At 41.2% G+C, this 21,781-nt stretch overlaps 2 protein-coding genes across 6 annotated transcripts in view; both read left to right on the top strand.

Moving 5' to 3' along the window:
• The window catches only part of ltbp3 (latent transforming growth factor beta binding protein 3), a 27,281-nt gene extending 11,665 nt beyond the window's left edge, over positions 1–15,616 (top strand). Inside the window, exons 2-27 of one of the 5 annotated variants that reach the window (XM_025065579.1) lie at positions 1,505–1,780; positions 2,247–2,416; positions 2,519–2,624; positions 4,031–4,117; positions 4,215–4,331; positions 4,441–4,626; positions 4,860–5,036; positions 5,570–5,647; positions 7,000–7,122; positions 7,807–7,938; positions 8,027–8,155; positions 8,247–8,366; positions 8,743–8,865; positions 8,997–9,119; positions 9,217–9,336; positions 9,615–9,743; positions 9,888–10,058; positions 10,164–10,244; positions 10,404–10,532; positions 10,803–10,940; positions 11,026–11,166; positions 13,087–13,215; positions 13,547–13,726; positions 13,820–13,909; positions 13,994–14,122; positions 14,464–15,616. In XM_025065579.1, the coding sequence (XP_024921347.1) occupies positions 1,505–1,780; positions 2,247–2,416; positions 2,519–2,624; positions 4,031–4,117; positions 4,215–4,331; positions 4,441–4,626; positions 4,860–5,036; positions 5,570–5,647; positions 7,000–7,122; positions 7,807–7,938; positions 8,027–8,155; positions 8,247–8,366; positions 8,743–8,865; positions 8,997–9,119; positions 9,217–9,336; positions 9,615–9,743; positions 9,888–10,058; positions 10,164–10,244; positions 10,404–10,532; positions 10,803–10,940; positions 11,026–11,166; positions 13,087–13,215; positions 13,547–13,726; positions 13,820–13,909; positions 13,994–14,122; positions 14,464–14,609 (3,530 nt within the window). In that variant the 3' untranslated portion in view covers positions 14,610–15,616. Of the gene's footprint in view, positions 1–1,504; positions 1,781–2,246; positions 2,417–2,518; positions 2,625–4,030; positions 4,118–4,214; positions 4,332–4,440; positions 4,627–4,859; positions 5,037–5,569; positions 5,648–6,996; positions 7,123–7,806; positions 7,939–8,026; positions 8,156–8,246; positions 8,367–8,742; positions 8,866–8,996; positions 9,120–9,216; positions 9,337–9,614; positions 9,744–9,887; positions 10,059–10,163; positions 10,245–10,403; positions 10,533–10,802; positions 10,941–11,025; positions 11,167–13,086; positions 13,216–13,546; positions 13,727–13,819; positions 13,910–13,993; positions 14,123–14,463 lie in introns of all 5 variants that reach the window. The other 4 variants (XM_008333296.3, XM_025065578.1, XM_025065580.1 and 1 more) reach the window with 4 other exon arrangements.
• A 1,801-nt stretch (positions 15,617–17,417) lies between these two features.
• The window catches only part of LOC103395569 (Down syndrome cell adhesion molecule-like protein 1 homolog), a 17,802-nt gene continuing 13,438 nt past the window's right edge, over positions 17,418–21,781 (top strand). Inside the window, exon 1 of the mRNA XM_025065865.1 lies at positions 17,418–18,633. Within this exon, the coding sequence (XP_024921633.1) occupies positions 18,411–18,633 (223 nt within the window). The 5' untranslated portion in view covers positions 17,418–18,410. The remainder of the gene's footprint in view (positions 18,634–21,781) is intronic.

Raw genomic sequence — 21,781 nt, 5'->3', positions numbered from 1 at the left:
TTTGTCCTGCGCCCGGAGCCTCCCAAACCCCCCCCCCCCAGCCCTTTCCCTCCCTCCCCACCTTTTTTTTCTCTTCCTCATTCAAGAATCCTGACCCAGACGGTGTAACACGACTCCTCACGTCTTCTTCATGTCTGTGAGTTTCACTGATGTGGCTCTGACCCTGGCTGTGCCGCGTCAGTCTGCAGACGCCTTCTCAGCCAGACCCAGATCCAAACCCAGACCCAGACCCAGACCCAGGCCTCAGACTGACTCATCTCTCCAGTCTCTGTGGGCTCCGATTGTGTAACCACTGTTGGAAAAGTGAGAGTTTTTCCCCCTGCCCGCCCGTGTCTGCTAGTCCAATTTACGTCCCCCGCACTTTTCCCTCTTGGTCTGACTCCAGTTTTGTGATGGAAACAGGAAAATTCTCTATCTGCGTTCCTCGTCCATTGAATGCTCGACGCTCCAGAAATGGTTGGTCCTTCGTGTTTTTTTTTCTACCCACAGCTTCTCCCTCTATAACAGAGTGGTGTTAGAATTAAAAAAACAAAAACACCAAGTTTGGTTTGTTTTGATTAAAGTTCTTTACATTTTCTGTCCGATTTTACTGTACGAGGATGTCCCTGTTGTGTCTACGTCTACGGCCATCTTGTCCTCTAATCACACCACAGTCCAGACTCTGTGGCTGTCCACAACTAATTACTCCCATGTGTTCTCCTCTGGCTCTGGAGACGAAAGAGGAGGTGAAGGAGGAGGCCTTCATATACGCTCCTCTTCTCTGATTACAGACGGTTGTCGTCAGAGTTGTTTCCGATCAACTGAGATTAATTTATTTCTCCAAACAAAGTCCACAATGTTTCTCTTAAATGAACGATTTTATATTCTGGAAACAATAAAATCAAACTCACTCTCTGGATAGTCTTGACCAAATGTCTGAGGAGTTCAGTTTTTCTGCTGGGATCTCCTTCTCCTCCTGGCTTCACGTGTGACTTTACACCTTCCCCACAGCTCCGCTCCGACCGCCTGTTTCCTTGGATTGTTCTGTCGTAGGGAGTTTGAAACCAACTGGACCTAAAATAAACACAATGGGAGACCTTAAAAAAGTGCAGCCAAAACTGCAGTGAATACACTGTGATTCCGACGCTGCTCTTGTTTTGCCTCTGGATCTGATGATCTTTCCCACATGTTGGACCGAGGCTGTCGAACACGTCAGTGATGTCACCTGTTTTTCTCCTCTCGCTGATGTGTTGGTCAGTGTCTCCGTGCAGAGTTAAAGTTTTATATTTCCCTGCTCATGCCAAGAACTTTCCCCTATGTTTTTTTTTCCACTTTTATGTTACATAAAAGTAAATTTCTGGCCTGCTCACATGGTCATCTCAACCCCTCTGAGGTTAACGGATCCTAAATCAGCTATTTCATAGCTATATCACTGTGTTCTTTTGTTGCTCGTTTTTTCCTCCTGTGATTTGATTCATCGATGCCCCCCCTGACCCCTCCCCTCTCTCTCTCTCATTCTCCTCAGTTGTCTGTCCACTCACCTGCCTGAATGGAGGAGTGTGCAGCTCCAGAAAACACTGTCTCTGTCCTTCTGGCTTCACCGGTCGCCTCTGCCAGTTTCCACTCCAACACACGCAACAGGCCCAGGCAGCGAGGGGAAACAAGCAGCCCGTCTACCCAGTATCCCTGAAGCCAGACGGCCAGAAACTGGTGGAGCGCTCAAGCATCACTCTTACTCAGCGGACGCAAACACACTCAGTCTTCACCCTACCTTTTTCCCAAGGGCACCACTCATCTGAAGGTATCCTGAGGATTCCGGTGAACTCAAACTAGCAACCTGCAGCTAAATTATACAAAAAATAAAACTTCTGTGCTTCTCCAACTACACCTACAGAAATGTCAGTGATGATTTCACCGTCCTAGGAAAAAAACTTAAATGGCAGCCACTAGCCCTTGTTGTACTCTATCAACCAGAGGTGAAGTGATGCCTTCACTGTCCTAGGAAAGATCAAGAGTGTAGTCGTATGATCACGGCTGAATCCAAGTTTTTTATAGAACTTGATATCGAGTATATTAAGTCACATTTTTACGTAATGTTTTGCATAATAACAATTAGTAACTTTCAACAAAATCATGTTTCGTTATTGTAGCTGTTAGGTTTTTTATTACGTCTTGAAGTTATCAGTGTTGTTAAATTAATCTCTATTTCTGATGCAAACTGTTTTGACTTTTAGCAGTTTAGTTTCATACTTGTCATTTATTTTCAGGAGTGCATATAAAAGTGCGTGTTCACCACACACCCGACACCTCAGTGGCCATTCAACCGATCGACCAACCAGAGGTGAAACTTCCTCACAAGACACAAGTGCCCCGTCCAATCCCATCCAGGCACAAACCCAAGGGTCGCTGCTTCCAGGAGACCACGCCCAAACAGGCCGTGAGTTCAGCGCCATCATCGGGGCAGAGCTCTATTTCTGATGCAACACACTCCTGGTTTGTTTTCTCCTGGTAACATTTCCCTCTCGTGTCCTTCCTTCAGTGTAACAGCACGCCACTTCCTGTTCTGACCAATCAGGAGGATTGTTGTGGCAGCGTGGGAAACTCCTGGGGACAAAACAAGTGTTACCAGTGTCCCAAGTTACCAAGTGAGTTTTAGATACTTCTTTACTATGTCCTGGTATAGTGTTTGACTAAACTTTAAAAAACTCTTTACAACTGCATTATTATTATTATTATTATTATTATTATTTTCTGGATTTGAAGCCTGAAGGTTTAACAGAGGCTGGGACTTTTTTTGTTGCAGTTTTTGGGTTAATCTTCTTTTTGCCATTTAAGCTAACACATTTTTAGCAATATATTTTAAACTTAACTAACTGGCTCTATCTTGATTATGTTTAGCTTTGTTTCTTCTAAATTATGATACATTTTTTTTAGAATAAGTCATTTGTCTGGGGTTAATTTATATTTTTGTGTTTGACGTGAAGGTGCGTTTACAGTAATTGTTCCTCTAGTTGTCGTCAAACCTCCTTTTATTCAGTCTACTTTCTTTCCCTTGGGAACAAATTATTGTTTGTGGCCAACAGTCAAACAGTCAAAGATTCCCGGCAGTTTATGTTTTCCACCTCATAAAAATTGGCCTAGGATTAAAAAAAAAAGAAACTGCAAACAAAACACTCCTCACACCTCTATAAAATGTGTTTGGATGTGTAGATGAAAGTTTGCGGTCTGGTGGGTTAGGGAGTGTGTCAAACATTGGGAGGGGAAAAAAGGAAAGGGAAGAAATTATTGGAATTACACAGAGACAGTGAGACAGTAGAGGAGAATGTTGGAAATCAGCTCTTGTTCTAAGCCCGTTCCTCTGAAGCTGAGTCTGAGTCGGAGCCGAGACCGTCCTCACATTACTGAGGGTTGAGTTTCAAGAAAATGTTGGACGCTCGGGTTTTTTTCCACTCTGTTATTATTCAGCCTCTCTGCTCTGACTCAGACAATACGTCCTTTGACAGAGAGAAAAAAGTAGATAGTCTCTGTCTGGTTGGTCCTGACTTACCTGGACTCATTCCCAGAGTGATGCTTGTGGTGTTATATATTTATATCTATTCGTCCAAATGACAGTGTTTCTTCAACACCCCATTTATAAAGGTGGGTGTCAGGAAATGTGCCTAATAAAATGGCCTCATAAATCTAAAATTGGATTTTTTTTCTCCTCTGTTAGAGGTTCAGAGTTTTATTATGAGTAAAAACATCTTATTCAACGCTTTGAAAGATTTAGTTTTAATGTGGTTTTTAGATAAACCACGGAAAACTAATAACTAAAATGGTTATTAGTTTGGCTTTTATTTTTTTTGTATTTTAATTAAAAGCTCTGTTCAGGAAAATATGAATATATCTATTTTAAAAAATCAACATTTTTACAAGTGCTAACAAGTTAACTAACACATTTGTCAGGAGCAAAAAAAAAACTTCTTTTAAATTTAGGTTCTTAGATCATGAAAATAATCCCAACCAAAACAATGTATAAAACCTTCACCGTGTGTTCTGCTTACGTCGTCAGATGCGTCGGTCAAACAGAACATCGTGGAAGACTACGGCTCCACGTGTCCGCAGGGATACAAAAGATTCAACAGTACACACTGTCAAGGTGAGACGGGGAGAATCGCAGCTCTCTGACCTCGTCTCTGATCTTGTAAATGTCAGAACACTTCATCATTTCAAATTTGTTCCTTTGCTCCTGGAAGACATCAACGAGTGTCAGATGCAGGGCATCTGCGAGAAAGGAGTATGTCTCAACACGCTGGGCAGCTTCAAATGTTCCTGTGGACCAGGTTTGGTGCTGGACAGGCATCGATGCATCGGTGAGTACCAGATATTTAAGTGTCAGTCACTCAGCATTTATTTATATCGCCCTGTATCTGGATGTGACATGATGAAAACCTTCATTTACAAATTTTTCCATCTGTTTAGTTGAAAAAGGCCATTCCTGGTCTCCCCTGTCAGAGTCTCCAGCAGAGCAGGCTCAGTGCTTCCGCCTGGTGAAGGACAGAGAATGTGAGCTTCCCATACCCACACCCATCACCCAGGCGATGTGCTGCTGCACAGTGGGGAAGGCCTGGGGCCGTAACTGTGAACCCTGTCCTCCAGCCAACACCGGTGAGTAGACCTGATTCTCCTAATCTTATAATCTCATACTTTTGAATTCTCATCTGATAAATCTCAGAATCTGCATCTCATTATTTCATCCCTGCGTCCCCAAACCGTGTCTTGTCCTTTGCTGTTTGGTCTTTTCGTCTGCTAATGACAATAATCGTCCACAAACAGATAGAAATATTCAACAGATAAATCATAACTGAAACTTTTCATTTCTTTATCCTTCTTCTTCTCAGAGGCCTTCTGGAAAATCTGTCCCGCTGGGAAGGGCTACTCCTGGCAGGAGATTAGAGGAACCCTGCAGATCCCCCCCTACATTTACTCGCCCGACAATGATGGTGATAAGCGGCCGGAGACGACGACCACAGTTCATGCATCCACGACCACCACCAGCAGCAGTCCTCGTGTGCCTGGTAACCAAGTTTGATCGTGCTTTAAATTAAACCTAAACACCCAGGAAAATGCGCTGGCGTCCGCCAACCTGCGGTTCCTTGGAAATATCTTTGATGAAATAGTGTCATGGTCTATTTCATCTGTTCCTGTAGGGTTTTTGTAGAATGTGCAGAAATGCAGAATCCATGGCAAAATGAAGAAAGAATGGGCGGAGAAGAATAGACATTAGGGCGAGGTGTTGGACGGGAACTGTAGGATTTATTTAAAGTTGCAGATTATGTTAGGGAGGTAAATATAACCTCTTTAGGTGCTATTAAATATTATTTATATTTTTTAAAGTTTGCCGAAAAACTGACTTAGTGATGGCTCTACACGTACCAGAAATGCACCACACGTCAGTCACAGTAAAAGAAAGAGAGTCTTCTTTTTGTCCGGTTCCTGCACCGCTGTTTGAACCATTCTACAACAGGTGTAGACTAACAGGAACCTCATCTGAAGTTCATCGTGTCAAACTTCCTCCTCAAGCTCCATCTCTCCTCTGTCCAATCCACAGTTGTCAAACCACCTCCTCCGACAGCATTCCGAGTCACTGAAGGCAACGATCCCTTGGAAACACAGACAAAAGTCTTCCGTGAGTTCTCTGCAAACTTCACATTGACAAACATTTGATTTTGTACTTGTAAAATGTCACACATGTAAGAAAAAAAAGAAAGCCAGGTCTAGCACACGGTGCAGTCGTTGAAGGTCACTGAAGACTGAAGGTATAACAACACACAACATTTGGTCCAACGTTGACCAAACTGCTCAGCTGCTCCGAGCAGTTTGTGATCAAACCTGGATGATATAAATCAAACGGACTTAGACGCCGCTTTTCTGCCTCTTACCGTGCTCAAAAGATAATGACAAGTGCTGTTCAACATGGATCTAAGACACTACTCTTCTGTACTTCTGCAACTTTTTAATTGTCAAAAGCAGTATCCAAAGCTCTACAGTATTATAGTATTGATATATTTAAAAGTCAACATAAACAAAATGTTGACTTTTCATAGGAATATAACTCACGATCACTGGTTATTTCACAGTCAGTCACCACATCAGCATTTCTATCCTTGTTAAACCTATGATGTTCCAGTGCTTCCTAATGATGATGCTTCTATACACTTTGAATGTGTGAAGTTATGTATGAAGCTTGAACCAAACCCTAGAGACCATGTTCATGCCATATCCTCTTTTTTAAATTTTTTTTTACTGATTATTTAAAGCAGGTTGTCTGTAAATCACAAAAATTAAATTATATTAATAAATCTATCCCTCAATCAACCATCAGTATTTAATTTGTCCAGAACAAATTAGATGAGGTGAACAGTGTGGACATGGTCAAAGAGCCTTAGTTATGGCATGAATATTATCGCCTTTGTTTTCAACACCTATTGGGCTGCATGACTTACAGAGAACTCGCCCTTTAATCATGTCACTCATTTTGTAAACAAAATAATATTTAAAAATTGTTTTTGACACAGTTTCTCACTCAGTTACTCTGGATCCGTCTGATTAGACGTTGGTTTTCATTGGCTCATTGGTTTCTTTACATATGTATATTTGACTCCTTTGGGATCAGACTGAGAACCGCAAAACGGCAACGTGGCCCGAGATTTACATCTACAAACAAACTGTATTCTGTGAATGTGATAATATTTGCCTTTCGAGCCGTCAAATGTGAGCAAAACATTTGGAATTTGAAGTTTTTATGGGTCTATTTTGGGTGTAATGAGTGACTGGTACTGGTGGGTGACCGTGTCGTTGTATATCATGCAGCCCTACCATATCGCACAAAACAAGTGAAACATTCGCTATCTGCATACCTACTTCTGTGCATCTGTAAAATATATATATATATACATATATTTATGTGTGTATATATATATCGAGCATGTATATATATGTGTGATTGTGCCCCACTCTGTGTCCCCATCCCTGAAGCAGAGACAGATGAATGTAAGCTAAGGAACATTTGTGGTCATGGGGAGTGTGAGAACAGACTGAACGGCCACACCTGTCACTGTCACCCTGGCTACCATCTCAACCCGCAGAAGAACATCTGTGAGGGTAAGAGACGATGGTAGAGACACGCCTCATGAGAGGAGGTGCAGGGACGGAACACTGGTGATGAAGTTTCTTATGCATGATCTTTCTCAGATACTCAGTCTTTCACCTGCAGATCTCAGGCCCCAGGTACCAGGCTTTGGACTAGTAAAACTAGTAATGGTAGTTTAGTCCTGGTTTTGGTCTGCTCCAAATATTTCCAACTTCTTCTTGGAAATGTTTTAATGATTTTTGGACCTATTTACGCAACTAACTACCTTGGCTGTACTTTCAGTTAAAGCCACAGTCACAATGACTTCAGTTGCAAATGTATAAAAAAAATGAAAAAATATAATACCATAAATATATATATAAAATTATAATCATAATCATTATTGTTTTTATAATTTTACCACTATTACTATAAATTATAGGTAGTATCTAATTATGTATGTTGTTATTATTATTATTGAGTTTGTTGTGTTGTATTTTTTTAATTTTTTTTTTCTAAGCCAAGTGTGTGTGTATTAGCTTTAAGTATTAGTATTATTTTTTTTTACATATTTTACAATATTTTTACAATATACAATATTTTACATAACATATAAATAATTTTGTGGAGAGAACATTTTAGGTACAGTACATCAGGCTCTTTACGTGTCCATGGTTCAACATTGTTGTGCCTCCGTCTCCTCCTCTGTTGTCCAGATGACAATGAATGTGTGTCAGAGCCCTGTGGTCACGGCAAAGGCCAGTGCATCAACAATGAAGGAAGCTACAAATGCCTGTGTAGTCAGGGCTACAAACACATGGTGCAGCATGGAAGGCTCAAGTGCGTCGGTAAGTTCAGCTCATTAAATGACACATTGAATCATCTTTCCTTCTGCCAGCTGCCAGATCCTGCTTACCTTTATTCTTGCTCTTGGAGATGTAAATGAGTGTTCTAAGCAGGACATCTGTGGTGTTGGAGGCAAGTGTATCAATCTATCGGGTTCTCACACATGTGAATGTCACCCTGGATTTAGGAGCAAGTCGCCACGTAACCCCGTTTGTGAAGGTACGACGGATATTATTATTTGACAAACCACTTGACATCATCTGTAGCACGGAGACCGTCTAACACCAACGCTTCCTCTGTCTCTCTGCAGATATAAACGAGTGTTTAAAGCCCGACACTTGTCCCAAAGAGCAGTGTGAGAACACTCTAGGTTCTTACGAGTGTGTTCCCTGTTTGCCTGGTTATGAAGCTCGAGCCGGAATCTGCCAAGGTGAGTCCAGTTGTGCTGCAGCCATCTTTCAAAAAAGGGGAATTAATTCCTGCGTTCGGTCACATCACTCATCTCTCAATAAGCTGTTGTATAAAATATAGTGTGCCCAGAAACAAAATGTAATGCTTTACTCGGAACGTTGGAGTGGCAAAAAAGCACATGAAGGTGGTGCAGGACATGAATCAGTAAAATGTAAATATATCCACACAGGATGGGGCGGGGTTGCCCAGAGCTCTTTCTATATAAGGGTTGTCATGTGCTCCATCCCTAGTAATATTTCATTAGACTTTTAGTTCATCAACTTCTTGACACCAAGATGTAATTATTAGAATAACAACAAGTGTTGGATTTCATTACTTTATTTGTCTTTGACCAGACATTGATGAGTGTCAGAAGCACGGCATCTGTCCCAACGGTCACTGTGAGAACCTGGCTGGTACTTACCGTTGTCTTTGCAAGGAGGGCTTCATACCAACTTCCGACAGCAAACGCTGCATTGGTGAGTAGAGCTAAAACTAAAAAAATAATGACGCTGCATTGGTGAGTAGAGCTAAAACCGAAAATATCGCAAAATAATGCCCCCCCAAAAAAATGCACAAAGTTAATATAAACTAAAATGTTTTTAAACAGACATTGACGAATGCAAAGATGACAGACTGTGCGCCTACGGACGCTGCATCAACACAGACGGCTCTTTCCACTGTCAGTGCTACATAGGATACAAACGCACGCAGGAGGGCAGCCACTGTGAAGGCAGGGATATCATCAGTTTCCTTTGGTTTAGAACATTAGCAGCAGATCATGCTTTGACTTTATTCATTCTCATTTTCCTCTTTCCTTCTCTACACAGATATTGATGAGTGTGAGAGGCCGTCGAACTGTCAGAAAGGTCGTTGTATCAACGGGATGGGCTCCTATGTCTGTGAGTGTCCTGAAGGCTACACACTGGTGGGAGGCAGGAGATGCCAAGGTCAGTCACAAAGTCACAAGTCACTGTAAACCTTCTATATTTTGCCTCAAACTTGACTACATTTGTTAGATGTTTCAACTACATTTTTTTACTAATATTTCCTCTCTACTTTTTAGCCAATGTTTATCTATTAAATATTTGGAGTTACATCTCATTTGTCTTTGTTCTGTATATTTGTTTACATATTACTGCAGTAATATGACCCATGGGTACTATCAAAACTTGATCTCCCTGAAAAAGTTTGTCTTTGAGTCCAAACTGTTTGTTTTCTCTGCCAGACATTGACGAATGTGCTGTGAACAGGAGACTGTGCCAGCCCTTTGGCACTTGTGAGAACACGCAGGGTTCTTTTGAGTGTGTCTGCAACCATGGTTATGTCCAGTCAGAAGACAAACGCAGCTGTGAGGGTAGGCCAGCACTGATTTTCTCAAATTAAAAAACGTATCCAAGCGTTTGAGAACAAACTCAGACAAAACGACATCTGTTCTCTTCTTGAAACTCAGACAAAACGACATCTGTTCTCCTTTTTTTTTTTTATCCACCCGTTGCAGCGGTTCGAATCCTGACAGAGGAGAAGAAGGAGTGTTACCTGAACCTCGACGACACGGTTTTCTGCGACAGTGTTCTGGCCACCAACGTCACCAAGCAGGAGTGTTGCTGCTCCATCGGAGTGGGATGGGGCGACCACTGTGAGATCTACCCCTGCCCTGTCTCTCAGTCAAGTATGTGGATTTTTACATGTAGTCACGGGTCGTTCAAACCCCTCTGTGTCACCACAATGATCAGATAGTTCACTGACTGTGTACGTTCTGGTTGACCTTACACAGCTGAGTTCCACTTCCTGTGTCCAAACGGCCAAGGTCTCTACTATAATGAAGGACTCCAGTACAGCCTGCCTGCCTACCAAGGTACATAAACTCTGTCTTCAGGGTTTAATAACAAAGATTTTTCAAAATCATATTGTTTTGAAAATAATTGTCATAATTGTCTATAAGTTATTATCAAATCAGTGTATATCAAGTGGTTTTAATAAAGTGATAAATTCATATTTGTGTGTTGTTTTTCAGATATCGATGAATGTTTTTTGTTTGCTGAAGAAATCTGTAAGAAGGGTCGCTGCGAGAACACGATGCCGGGCTACGAGTGTTACTGTCAACAGGGCTTCTACTACGACAGCAACCTTCTGGAGTGCATTGGTCAGTGACTCAACACGTGAACAGTGAATTTCTGACAATGGCATTTAACTGTGTTAGCATAAACAGCTCACATTTTTTATTTAAATTCCATTTTATCCTCTTTGGATCAATTGGTGCCACAATGTTTAGGTCAAAGTAATTGAAAAACGTAGTGACACCACTTAGTTGTCAAGCCCTTGTGAGAACCTGCCCAATGCTACGTTGTGATTGGTCGTCTTGACAAAAGCCAATTTTGTTCATTAACTTGACCAACACCCTGGTCGTCCTCAGATGTGAACGAATGCCACGACGAGTCTCTGTGTACTCACGGTCAGTGCATCAACACTGAAGGCTCCTTCTACTGCACCTGTAAGCAGCCCTGGACTCCAGACGCCAATAAGAAGAACTGTGTGATTGCGACCGTAGCAGGTGAGTTAGCGAACGCCTCCCGTTGTTAGCCTGTTAGCTGCTGGAGGCGTTCTCGCACTGAGCTGACTCTTTTTTCTTTGGACAGATGTGAATGAATGTGAGAACCAAGCCAACTGTAAGAATGGTCACTGTGTGGACACGCCGGGGTCGTACTACTGCATCTGCTCCCCACCCTGGATCCTGGCCAATGACCGCAACAGCTGCGTGACTCCAGACGAACAGGCGGGTGAGTGTAGACCCTCGGCAGAGTGAGTGTCTGGAAGAGGAACGGAGCAGTAGAAGAGGACAACAGTAACATCAGAACCCTCTACCAGTAGCTAACCTTTCCTAGCACTAACCTCGAGTTTGCCTATTTTTCATGAAGCCTTCTATAGCAAACATTCACCATTAAATATGTATAAAACATATCCTAGAAATATATAAATAAACTGCAGTTTGCTAATTCAGCTATCTTAGCTAACTTAGTTCCTCCTGATCTTTTTGACAGTCATAAAATAAAAAAAATCATTGAAGAAAGAAAATTAATGCACAAATCACCCCACTGTGGCACAATTAAAGAAAATATTGAATTTTTTTTACCTCAGTTCAAAAGGTCTTCACCCTATAGAAGGGGTCCACCCTTCATTTTAAGAACCGTTGATGTAAGATTGGGCTTTTTAAAATGCTTTTTGTAGTGCATGGTGGTAAATATAGTTTTAAAAAAATGTATCCTGTTGTAATCTTGTGTGAACCACTTCAATATGTCATCATTAGGTTTGGACAGAAAGCTGAGATATGGTGGGGGTTTTTTTTTAGACAATTTGCTAAATTCCACACTGTAATTCCACAATTCCCTTCAGGGAGACTATTCTTTTTACTCGAGTGTCAGAATGAATCATCTGTACAGGGTGGGGGCAGAGAGTTGCCTGGTGCACAGCTGGTAGATGATGGATGACAAGTTAAAAGGCTTGACATGTAGGAATGGTGTACCTTTGGGAATCCAAGTGTTTAGGTGGCTCAGCGCCACATTGGACAGAAGGAACGGTGATGGTTGTCTCTGCTGCCAGAGGAGCCAGTGTTGCTGCAGTAACATCTTTGTTCTACCATGTCAGTTCCACTCAGGCACGACTTCTGCCTCTGATTTTCAGAGAACTGGCTGGAAAAGTTACATTTCAGACAAACAGAATAACAAACAAACAAAGAAAAAACCGCACCCACAATAACGAGCCAAAATCCAGTAAATTATTTGATGACATTCAAATGTGAGGCCAGAAAACTGACAGAAATGAACATGAGTTGTTTCAGTCGGTCCGTTCTCCATACGGATGTGACCCTCATTAAAGTCTCTCTTTAATGCGTTCATTCATTTTCTCTGCAAACTGCCTGCAAACAGATGACACATGAATATAAAAACTATTCTCATTTGACGTGTTTCTGCTGTAGCAAAGTTTGCTCTTTCACTCCTGCAGCCGTTCTGCATGTGGGACATACAGTATAGGTCGCATGTTAATTGCAGACCATCTGGGCCGAGTCCTCATTCAGAGCCATCGACACGGTTAAATCTGATCAGAGATCAGATCTCTACCCAGTTTGTGTCCTTGTAGCCCAAGTTCAGTCATGTGGAGCCCACATGATCACACCGGGGTACGATGCATGTGTGAAGTCATTTGAAAAATGCTGCAGCATGTGGGCCTCGATAAGAGGCAATGGTTTGTAAAGGTGTTGGTCACGACAACAGTGACAACAACTATGTGATGTCATATCGGCTCCAATACAGTATCAGTCCAATACATGGACAGTTATGGAAAGTATATTTACATGAATATAATGAATAATCAGCAGGATATTCTAGGTCAGACTGCCATTAGTCCATGCAGCTGTCAGTCACAGGCCAATCCTCTTCACTCTCCTAGTTAGTTATTTTTTTTCTACACTACTTTGTCATATATCATTTTATATATGTAGACTTACATACAAACTTCACTGAAGAAAAAAAACACCTGATCTTCATCAGCAGCCCCAGCCATTTTAATTTACGGACTACTGTATTGGAGTGGACTGAAACCACACACATGCTTTTGTCGCGGTGTCCACCACCTGTCACTGAGAGCTGGCCCCAAACGAAGGCTTCCCTCCTGTAATCTCCTGTCTGTGGTGCCCTTTGCAGATGTGAATGAGTGCCAGGACCCCTCCTACTGTAAGAACGGGAGGTGTGAGAACACGCCCGGCTCCTTTCACTGTTTTTGCAGCCCTCCCCTCACCTTCAGTGCAGCGCTGAAACAGTGCGTCTATGACGGTGGGTAAAACGAAAACGAAAATGAAAAATAAGCATCAGCTCTGAGCCTCACGGCTGAGCCTGACTGATGCAAATGAAATTTGGCCTAAACTTCACATCTGCCAATCGTGTTGCTCTTCACACTTTTTTCCTGATGTATTCCCTTTAATGCTTGTTCTGGCTTTTTGTTACATTCTAATGCATCACTTCCTGTAGAGAAAAAGGTTCCCATTCGTTGAGAGATATCATTACCCTAAACTTCTAGACATTGGGACAATGCGTTTAACCTGACACAGAATGACATTCAGTCAGTGTGTGTGTGTGTGTGTGTGTGTGTTTGTGCTGTATAAAGTCTCCATTTTGATCACAGATCGCACTGCTGCCCACAAGGACGTGTGTTTCCTGCGGGTGGACGAGGGTTTGATCTGCAGCGAGCCTAGAAACGGCATGGTGGTGACCTACTCTGAGTGCTGTTGTTACTACGGCCGTGGATGGGGGCCAGAGTGTAACACGTGTCCCTCCAGAGGCTCAGGTGAGGGGAAAAAAAACAACTGAGGTTTATCTGCCTCGTGTCAAAATTATTTTTCAACTCTGGACTCAACCCACGACTGTTCTTGTCCCTCAGATATGTTCAGTCGTCTTTGTGAGATGCACCTAGAGACAGAGTCTGACGGGGAGCAGGATTTCCTCCCATCTTTTCCCAATTACAACCCAGGTATTGACCTTTTCTGTTGTTGTTGTTGTTATTTGTGAACCAAATCGTTCTTCTAATATTTCCCTGGGGATTTTTTTTTCACAGGCGACAGCTCAGAGGAGGATTCAGATGAATGTAGCTGTGTAAATGGCCGCTGTGTCCGCTCCTACCTGGGCATCATGTGTGAATGTAACACTGGCTTCAGGCTGGACCACTCCCTCGCACGCTGTATAGGTTCGTACTCTTGTTGAATACGTTTTCATCATTCAAAACAATATTGGTGTCATTGAACAGAGCTGTAGACATCGAAGTAAAAACTAGCCTTTTTTTTAATTACATTATTGGTCAACATTTTTACAGCAGTCAACATCAGGTTTATCTATAGATTTTACCGACAGTTTTACCGAGTTTACCAACACATTGTTTATCTATAGATTTTACCGACAGTTTAGAGAGTTTACAAACACATCCAGGTCCATGAAGGGAATTATCTTAAATTAAGTTAAACTATAATCATGTTCACATGCTTTAATACATTTAATATTTTGTCATCTTCTTAATTTTCTTTTCCCCAGACATTAATGAGTGTGCAGAACCAGGAGCTCACATCAGTCCCTGTAAAAACGCCCGCTGTGTGAACACTGAGGGCTCCTACAAGTGTTTCTGCAAACACGGCTTCACGCGCAGGGCAAATACATGCATCCGCCGCAGAAGTCGGTAACCTCTGTGTTCATCCCTGTCTGTTATATGCAACGCACGCTGACCCCACACCGGGCCAGTGTCGACCCACAGATGGGTCAGGGGAGATATATTTTTATTACTTGGTCATGAAAAGATTTTGAAGAATATTTTTTCAGTCCTTTGAATATGGTTTTTATGTACATGTTTAAGAAAATGCATACAACTCAGCGATGGTTGATTTATTATCCATATAGATCAAGGAACAGAAATAGCTGTAAAGAGGTAACATTTGCTCTTCTCACATTTTTTCAGGCCCACCTAATGGACAATATTAATCTATTATATTCTCAAAAAGCAGTTTTTTTAAAAAAAAAAACAAAAATATAAAATATATTAGCTCTACAGCACATTCATCTCACAGTACAAACGTGTGACTGTGTGTTTGCAGTAAAACTGTTGGTATGTTGATGTTCTAGATAGCCAGTAGAGACAAGTCGACGTTATTGTATTTGCTGTTCTTACTGTGTATGAATGATATTTGCTTTTTGTTTCCTTTAATGCAAGGATCCTTCAGCTCTTACTTGGATTATTTTTATGTCAAGGCCCCTGGTGTTTTGATGGGGATTTTTATAGCGTCCACTTAAACTTTTGTATTCCATGAAATGCTTCAAGAACTTTTACATTTTATGGTGTAATCTTTGACAATAGCACAGAAGTCCAAAAAGAGCTAAATTTATTTGTTTTGCTGTTGTTTTTATCCTGAACTTTTTATTTTTGTGTCATTGTACAGTCCCGTTGCTTTTCAGTTACTTTAAGAATGGTTTCTGCTTATTTGTTGTGGTTTTCTTTTGTTGTTGTTGTTTTTGTTGCTGTTAAGTTTGATAAACCTAACGTTTTTTGTATAATTTGACATGTTCACCTCAGAGAATTTTAAGCTAAAATAACAATACAGTCCTGATCTAATTTCAGCAGAATTCACAACAGTGACATAAGGCGTCCAAGACAATGTTCACATGAGAATTAAATAAAATAAAAGATGATCTCAACCCATGAAGTCTTTATCAACACCTTGTTACGTTTGTTTGAATTGTTTATTAGTGGGTGTAAATGTTGGAAGATGGATGACAAAGCACAACAATGGTGACTTTACCCGTGCAAGAGCAGCATCTAGGGGCACATTTGTGTATTTGTTTAAACTGTAGTATCCTCGTCTTATGTGTTAATTTATATCTGATGTACTAATTTATATCTTATGTATTTATTTTTTTAATTTGTTTGCCTTTTTTATTACTCAATTCTTTTCTTTTTCCGCTGATGTCACGCCGCTCTTCATACGTCATCACGTTTGATGAAGGGCGGGAAAACAATTGTACCTGTTTCTCGATAAGAGCCTTCAGTTTTGTGTGCACCGACTATTTTAAAATGAGAAAAACGATCTTATTTGGGACAATAATACAAGCTTCAACAAAGGTAGGCAACATCTTTCGAAAACTTTATAAAATTTAAACCCGTTTGCTGTGTGTTTAACGGATATCGCAGTCTGTCAAATTTAACGTCACCCACTGGTAGCATTTAGCTTTCATAGCAACACAGTTTTTTAGGTTCCATTGAATATGGAATATACAATATGGCGTCACACTCAAATGTCTCCCCACCCCCTTGGTAACCGAGATTGAGTTCCAGCCCTTAGTTAGAACTTGTCAATTGTCACATCATATTGTAACATCTAAAGAATATTAATATACGTTTCCTCATATTGTTTTTGAATATTTATTTAGTATACTAAGCTGTTACTCTTTTTCGATTTAAAAATCTGAGTAAACAACATTTTATTCACAGTTGAATGAAAACCGTTGATGATACTAGAATCTGGCTGCTGGGGAACTTCCTGTTGAATCTGTGCTTTTTCCGTTCTAGATGCATCAATTCTAAAACTGTTTGTGAAACCATATATTTATTGTTGGATGTCGATAAATATGTCGATAGAACTCGATGGGAAATCGCACGAATCTAAACAGTTTTCGAGCCTCAATTTGTTCTCATCACCAGAGTTTCTTAAATTCGATTAAAACATTTAAAAATGTTAATTTGTGCTTGTAGTTAAACCTATTCAGGTTTATAATCAAAAGCAAACAGGCTGAAGACGGTGACTTATTGACAAGACCACTTGTAGTTCAAACGAGCCATTTGAGGTCGCGGCAGTTGTAAGGTTCCTCCAGCAGGTGTCAGTAGTGAACTGTATGTGGAACCAGAAGCTGGACATCGGGTCTGATCAGTGCTCCGGGGTTAAGGCTGAGACACAGCAGAAGTTTCAACAAAGATCTTTAACATTTTCAGTCCACAAAGAAACACAAAACAGTTTTTTTTACATTACGTTTACAGTATTTATTTTCCGAGACAGTCTTACAGCAAACACGTAGCAAACAATTACAGTTAAAAAGTTCAATTTACCTTGTACAGTTAGCTATATTTAACGATTTTTCTCACAGAAAAATACTTCAACGAATTCATAAACTTTCTTGTACTATGCTTTAATATACAGGACGTAAATGTGGGCAATATATAAAAGCTAAAGTCCGATATAAAATATTTAAGTAGAATTGCTAAATTACGTACATATAAAATAAATGTTTTTGCCAATAGTTTTAATAGGAATCGTCACGTTATGACAAGCACTCCAGTATAATACATTTAATATCTTTACATATATTTTAAATATATAACGATGGTTGGGAAATACACTGGGGAAATGCGTTAATACACGTACAACAACGTTTGTGCAGCCCCAATAATTAATTGAATATTTTTGACAAAAATATATAACGATGGTTGGGAAATACATGGGGGGAAATGCGTTAATCCACGTACAACAAACAACGTTTGTGCAACCCCAATAATGAATTGAATATTTCTTAATCATCATTTTGGTGCAGTATTAATTAAAAACACAGAGATCATCAGAAACAATACTTTCCTTGTGGGCTTTGAGGAAAATCGACTTTTATAAAACAAGATGTATTTGCAAATATTTTGTCTTCAATTCGGTCCTGGTGTTTGCACGAGGGTCACATTGACCTGCCCACTACAGTCCCGTCCACGGTGCTTTTAAATATTCCATGAACGGGGAGTGCCCAGCTTCTACCCATCATTATAATTTATGCTTATGCAGCGCCGATTCTCTCCATCAGGCGCAACAAAGAGCACCGCAGGATGGGAGAAACCAACAGAGGTGTGCAGAAGTTTTTCCTCCACAATTAACTAATCCAATCCCAGCCTGAGTATTTTTTTATCGACATCAAGTGTCCGGTGTGTTTTTATTTATTTTATTTATTTATTTTTTACCTGCTGCGTGGAAGTGTCCTGCCCCACACCCCGACTCTCTCCCGCTCTAATATCTGCAGTGCATGCAGTTCTGTGCGCAAACGTCTACGCACCATTCAAGGCTCCATGCACAAGACAAAGGAGAAAACAGTTGTTACTCTGTGGTTTGAACACAGACCCCTGTGTTGAGGATCCAAAACTCGATTAAAAACCAAAAAAAAATATACGATCTACTCGTTTGTAAGGTCCGGGTAGCGCAAAGAAATCGCGGTGATCGGGGCGCACAGGTGGGTGCGCTCTCTCCACCGTGCCAACGGATGCGTCTGCGCAGCTGCACCGCTCACACACCCTGGCACTTTGGACGCCACAACTGGACCTCTGTAAATCCGCGCATCGGCTGAAATCGAAGCTCGACTTTGCAGTGACCCACAGTTGTGATGGAGATGGATATGCGTGCACGGTAGTCTGGAGAGGAGAGGAGAGGAGAGGGGAGAAGAAGAGGAGGAGGAGAGGAGGGTCCATGGGCGGGGCTGAGGCGCCTCTCATTCCCCCTCCACGCTTAGCGGGGCAGCAGGGCTGGAGAGACCTCCGGGGAGCACAGTCGCCAGTCCAGCACGGAGACCCGCCTGGCCAAAAAAACGCGCCGCACACTTGCCAGGATTGCCAAATATTCCTGAAAAATATACCTGCTATTTATGGCATGTGGCTTGTACTTTTACTCCTGCTGTACTCTCTCCAAGAAGGTAAGAGACGGAGGGTGAGGAAGAGGGGGTGTAGAGAATGCATGGGGTCATTCCAGACATCCTGATGCTGAGTGCTTTCAAGTTTGGATGAAAAGTGAAAATCGAAATTATTGCTCGCCTGCAGGATCGGATGGTGTTTGTGGCGTGTGTGCTTTCACCGTGCCATCGAGATGGAGAACTGGTCGGCTGTTGGGGTTTTTTTTTTAATTCTTCATAAACCTGCTGAGGTGAACAGTTATGTTGTGGAATGATGCGAACTTAAAAAATAATTGTTTGTTCTTGTTTTTTTAAAACCAGAGTTTTTGGAGTGTGTGTTTTATTTTTTACGCAGCGGCCCTGTGCGCCTCAGATGGTGCTGATAGCACAGATTGTTTTCGCATTACCAACTCCTGTTATGAATATGTAAAATGGCTGAATGGGGGAGAATGAGGTGCAAATACAGAGGAAGGGTGAGAGGCAAATGGAAACATGCGCTGGCCATCCAATCAGATGATCAACTGATGATCAATTTCACTCCAGAAGCCTCGACGTTGCTGCACTCTGATCAAGTTTGGCGGCTCGTGTTGGAGATTTTATCTTTAACACCTCGATGCTCTCATTGTGTAGCATCTGCTAATTGCAGCTGTTTTTGATTGACTCTGCCACAAGCGCGTCCACTGCGCAGAGATGCTCTATTTTTTTTTCTTTTTTGGGGGGGAAATGGACCAGATTTTAAGGACATTCTGTCTGTTGTTGTTGCGCGTAATTACAAATTGGTGCCATTATCAATTATGTTCAATTACAAAAAAGGCAGCTCCTTGACATAAATAGGTCTACACCCATAGAAAGGCCGTAATCAGTGCAAATGCATTTATCCTTTCATTAAAATGAATTTGATTATTTAGAGCAATTTTCTCCTGAAAATACAAACAGCCGCCTGTCTTTGCTTAAATTGATTACATATATTTTTTTTCTTTCTTTTTTTTCTTTTTTTTCATTCAGCGCCTGCAGCAAATCCCTGTCCCTGCTGCAAACTTGATCTTTTTGCTATTACAGTGCATTATAATAATCCTGCACAAATCTGCGTCGAAAATAACTGAAATCCCAACTACGGCTCCACACGGGGACATTAAGGCCTTGTTGTTTTGCCTTGTTTGTTTCAAGTCATGTGGTGCACACAGTTTCGTTTCCGCCTATCAACACTTGAAATTATACATGTGTTCATTAAAATGTGGAGGAAATGGTGAAATGGTTCGAGGAAGGAGGAATATGGCTGTTCCCATGCAAACCAGCTCAAATAGGCCATTTGCAATTCCACTCATTCTCTGACACTGCAGAAGCAGAAGCTTTTTTTTTTTTAATGAAGTCCAAATTAAATATGTTGTTTGAATCTCTTCTGTTTTCGTTAACATTTCAAAACTGTTTGGTTTTTTTGTGGCTTTTTGGGGAGGTTTTTATGCGCAATATTCCAAGGCACAGTTCCAGAGTCTGGCTCTATTTTCTGCCCCCTCCTTTTTCTTTCTCTAATTTTTGCGGAAGCATATTAATATGCGCAAATTTATGTGACCAGATGAGGAACTCCAGGGGCGTGGGTGCAGATTACAGACTTGCCCGGTCATGTTCCTCACTAATAGCGCACCTGGACCCCGCGGACGTGCGCGCGGACGTGCGAAGCGGCTGTGGCGTGTGCGTGTTTGTTGGTGTGTGTATGTGTGTGTGTGTGTGTGCGTGATGCACAGACCAGGGGAAGTGACGGGGGACACCCCTGTTAGATGTGTTGTTGAATGCCGCACTTCACTGACTTCATTTCTGCAGGAGACACGTTACAAAATGTAAAAAAAAAATATATAAAATAACAACCAAACAACAAAAAAAAGAAAACAGGAAACTGTCATTATGTGCAGAAATACTGTCTTAATGTCTGTTATTTATACAGAATTAGTTTATTAATTACGACGGGCCTAAGATAAGAAAAATGTTTTAAATTATAGTCGATTTTTATCCTCATTCCACCAGTAAAATCACTACTTTAAAATACAACTTCAAACGTAATTCAAGTTAAAGGAACATTTTGAAGACACCCCTGATGTGGTTGAATTAAACAGACAGTTAATTATCGGTGTAAACACAGGCCTGTTTCAGGGCCTTTCTGAGAACCTGTTATTAATGAACCAAAATGAACTGAACTCAATGTGTTTTCGAAATGTTAAACAACAACAAAAGGAGGGAAAAAAATGTTAATGTTTAAAGGCATTAAGATGGTTTCTTCAGCCTGGCATCATTTGGTTTTACACCTCCCCTCCTACAACTACCCCCTCCCCGATATAAATATGCAAATATTTTCACCCTCAGAATTGCCCCCTTTTTCACACTTGTGTCCCCCTGTTTCCTCTGCTGTGCTGCACAATTAATGGTCCATATGCACCTCCCAGTGACGGAGCAGTGTGGTCCACAGGGAGGCCAGTCAGTGCCCAGACATTGGACTTTACTTTTTTTTTCTTTTTTAGTAAAAACTACGAATCGATCATTTGTTGGGTTTTTTTCTTCCCAGGAAAACAATAATTATAAAAGAAATCAGAGGAAAATTACTAGAATGTAAATAGATTTTTTTAGATGATCAGTTAAGGAAAATAACATGTCAAAAAGTAAAAAGACTTGAATTAAAACGAAAGAGTATCAACCTTGGATAACCGGTTCATCAGCTCTGCTCACAATTAACAATCTGCATTTAATTTAGAGCCATGTTTTCATCAAATGGTGGTGTGCTGGTGTCAGCAGGGATACGGAGCTCGCTGCACTTCCCAGCTCTCTAATAGGATGTTCCAGCTCTGTCACTGGCTTCCCGACTTTCCCATTGGTCTTTTAAAATGATCATAGATTCCGGTGAAAATTAAGGAAGGAAAAAAAAAAAAAAAACCAAGACTCTTGTGAAAATTTCTTTTCCTGGGAAGATTTTGTGCATCACCACAGTGATGCTAAACTGAGCTGTGGAACCATCTCCTCCAAATCTGATTGGTTGGTGGAGATGTGGATTTTTGGAAGGAGGGTGAATGTAAGCAAATGTCAAACCTGTAAAGTAAGTAGTTGTTTTTGTTGCCCCCCCCTCCCTCCTCCTTCCTCTGTCTCTCTACCTCCATCTCTCTCTCCATCTTACTCTCTCCATCTCTCC

Source organism: Cynoglossus semilaevis, chromosome 19 (assembly GCF_000523025.1).
Source record: "Cynoglossus semilaevis isolate Cse_v1.0 chromosome 19, Cse_v1.0, whole genome shotgun sequence".
NCBI classification, from domain to species: Eukaryota; Metazoa; Chordata; class Actinopteri; order Pleuronectiformes; family Cynoglossidae; genus Cynoglossus; species Cynoglossus semilaevis.
Note: the sequence above shows the minus strand (reverse complement) of the source record. Positions and strands in the feature narration are given on the sequence as shown.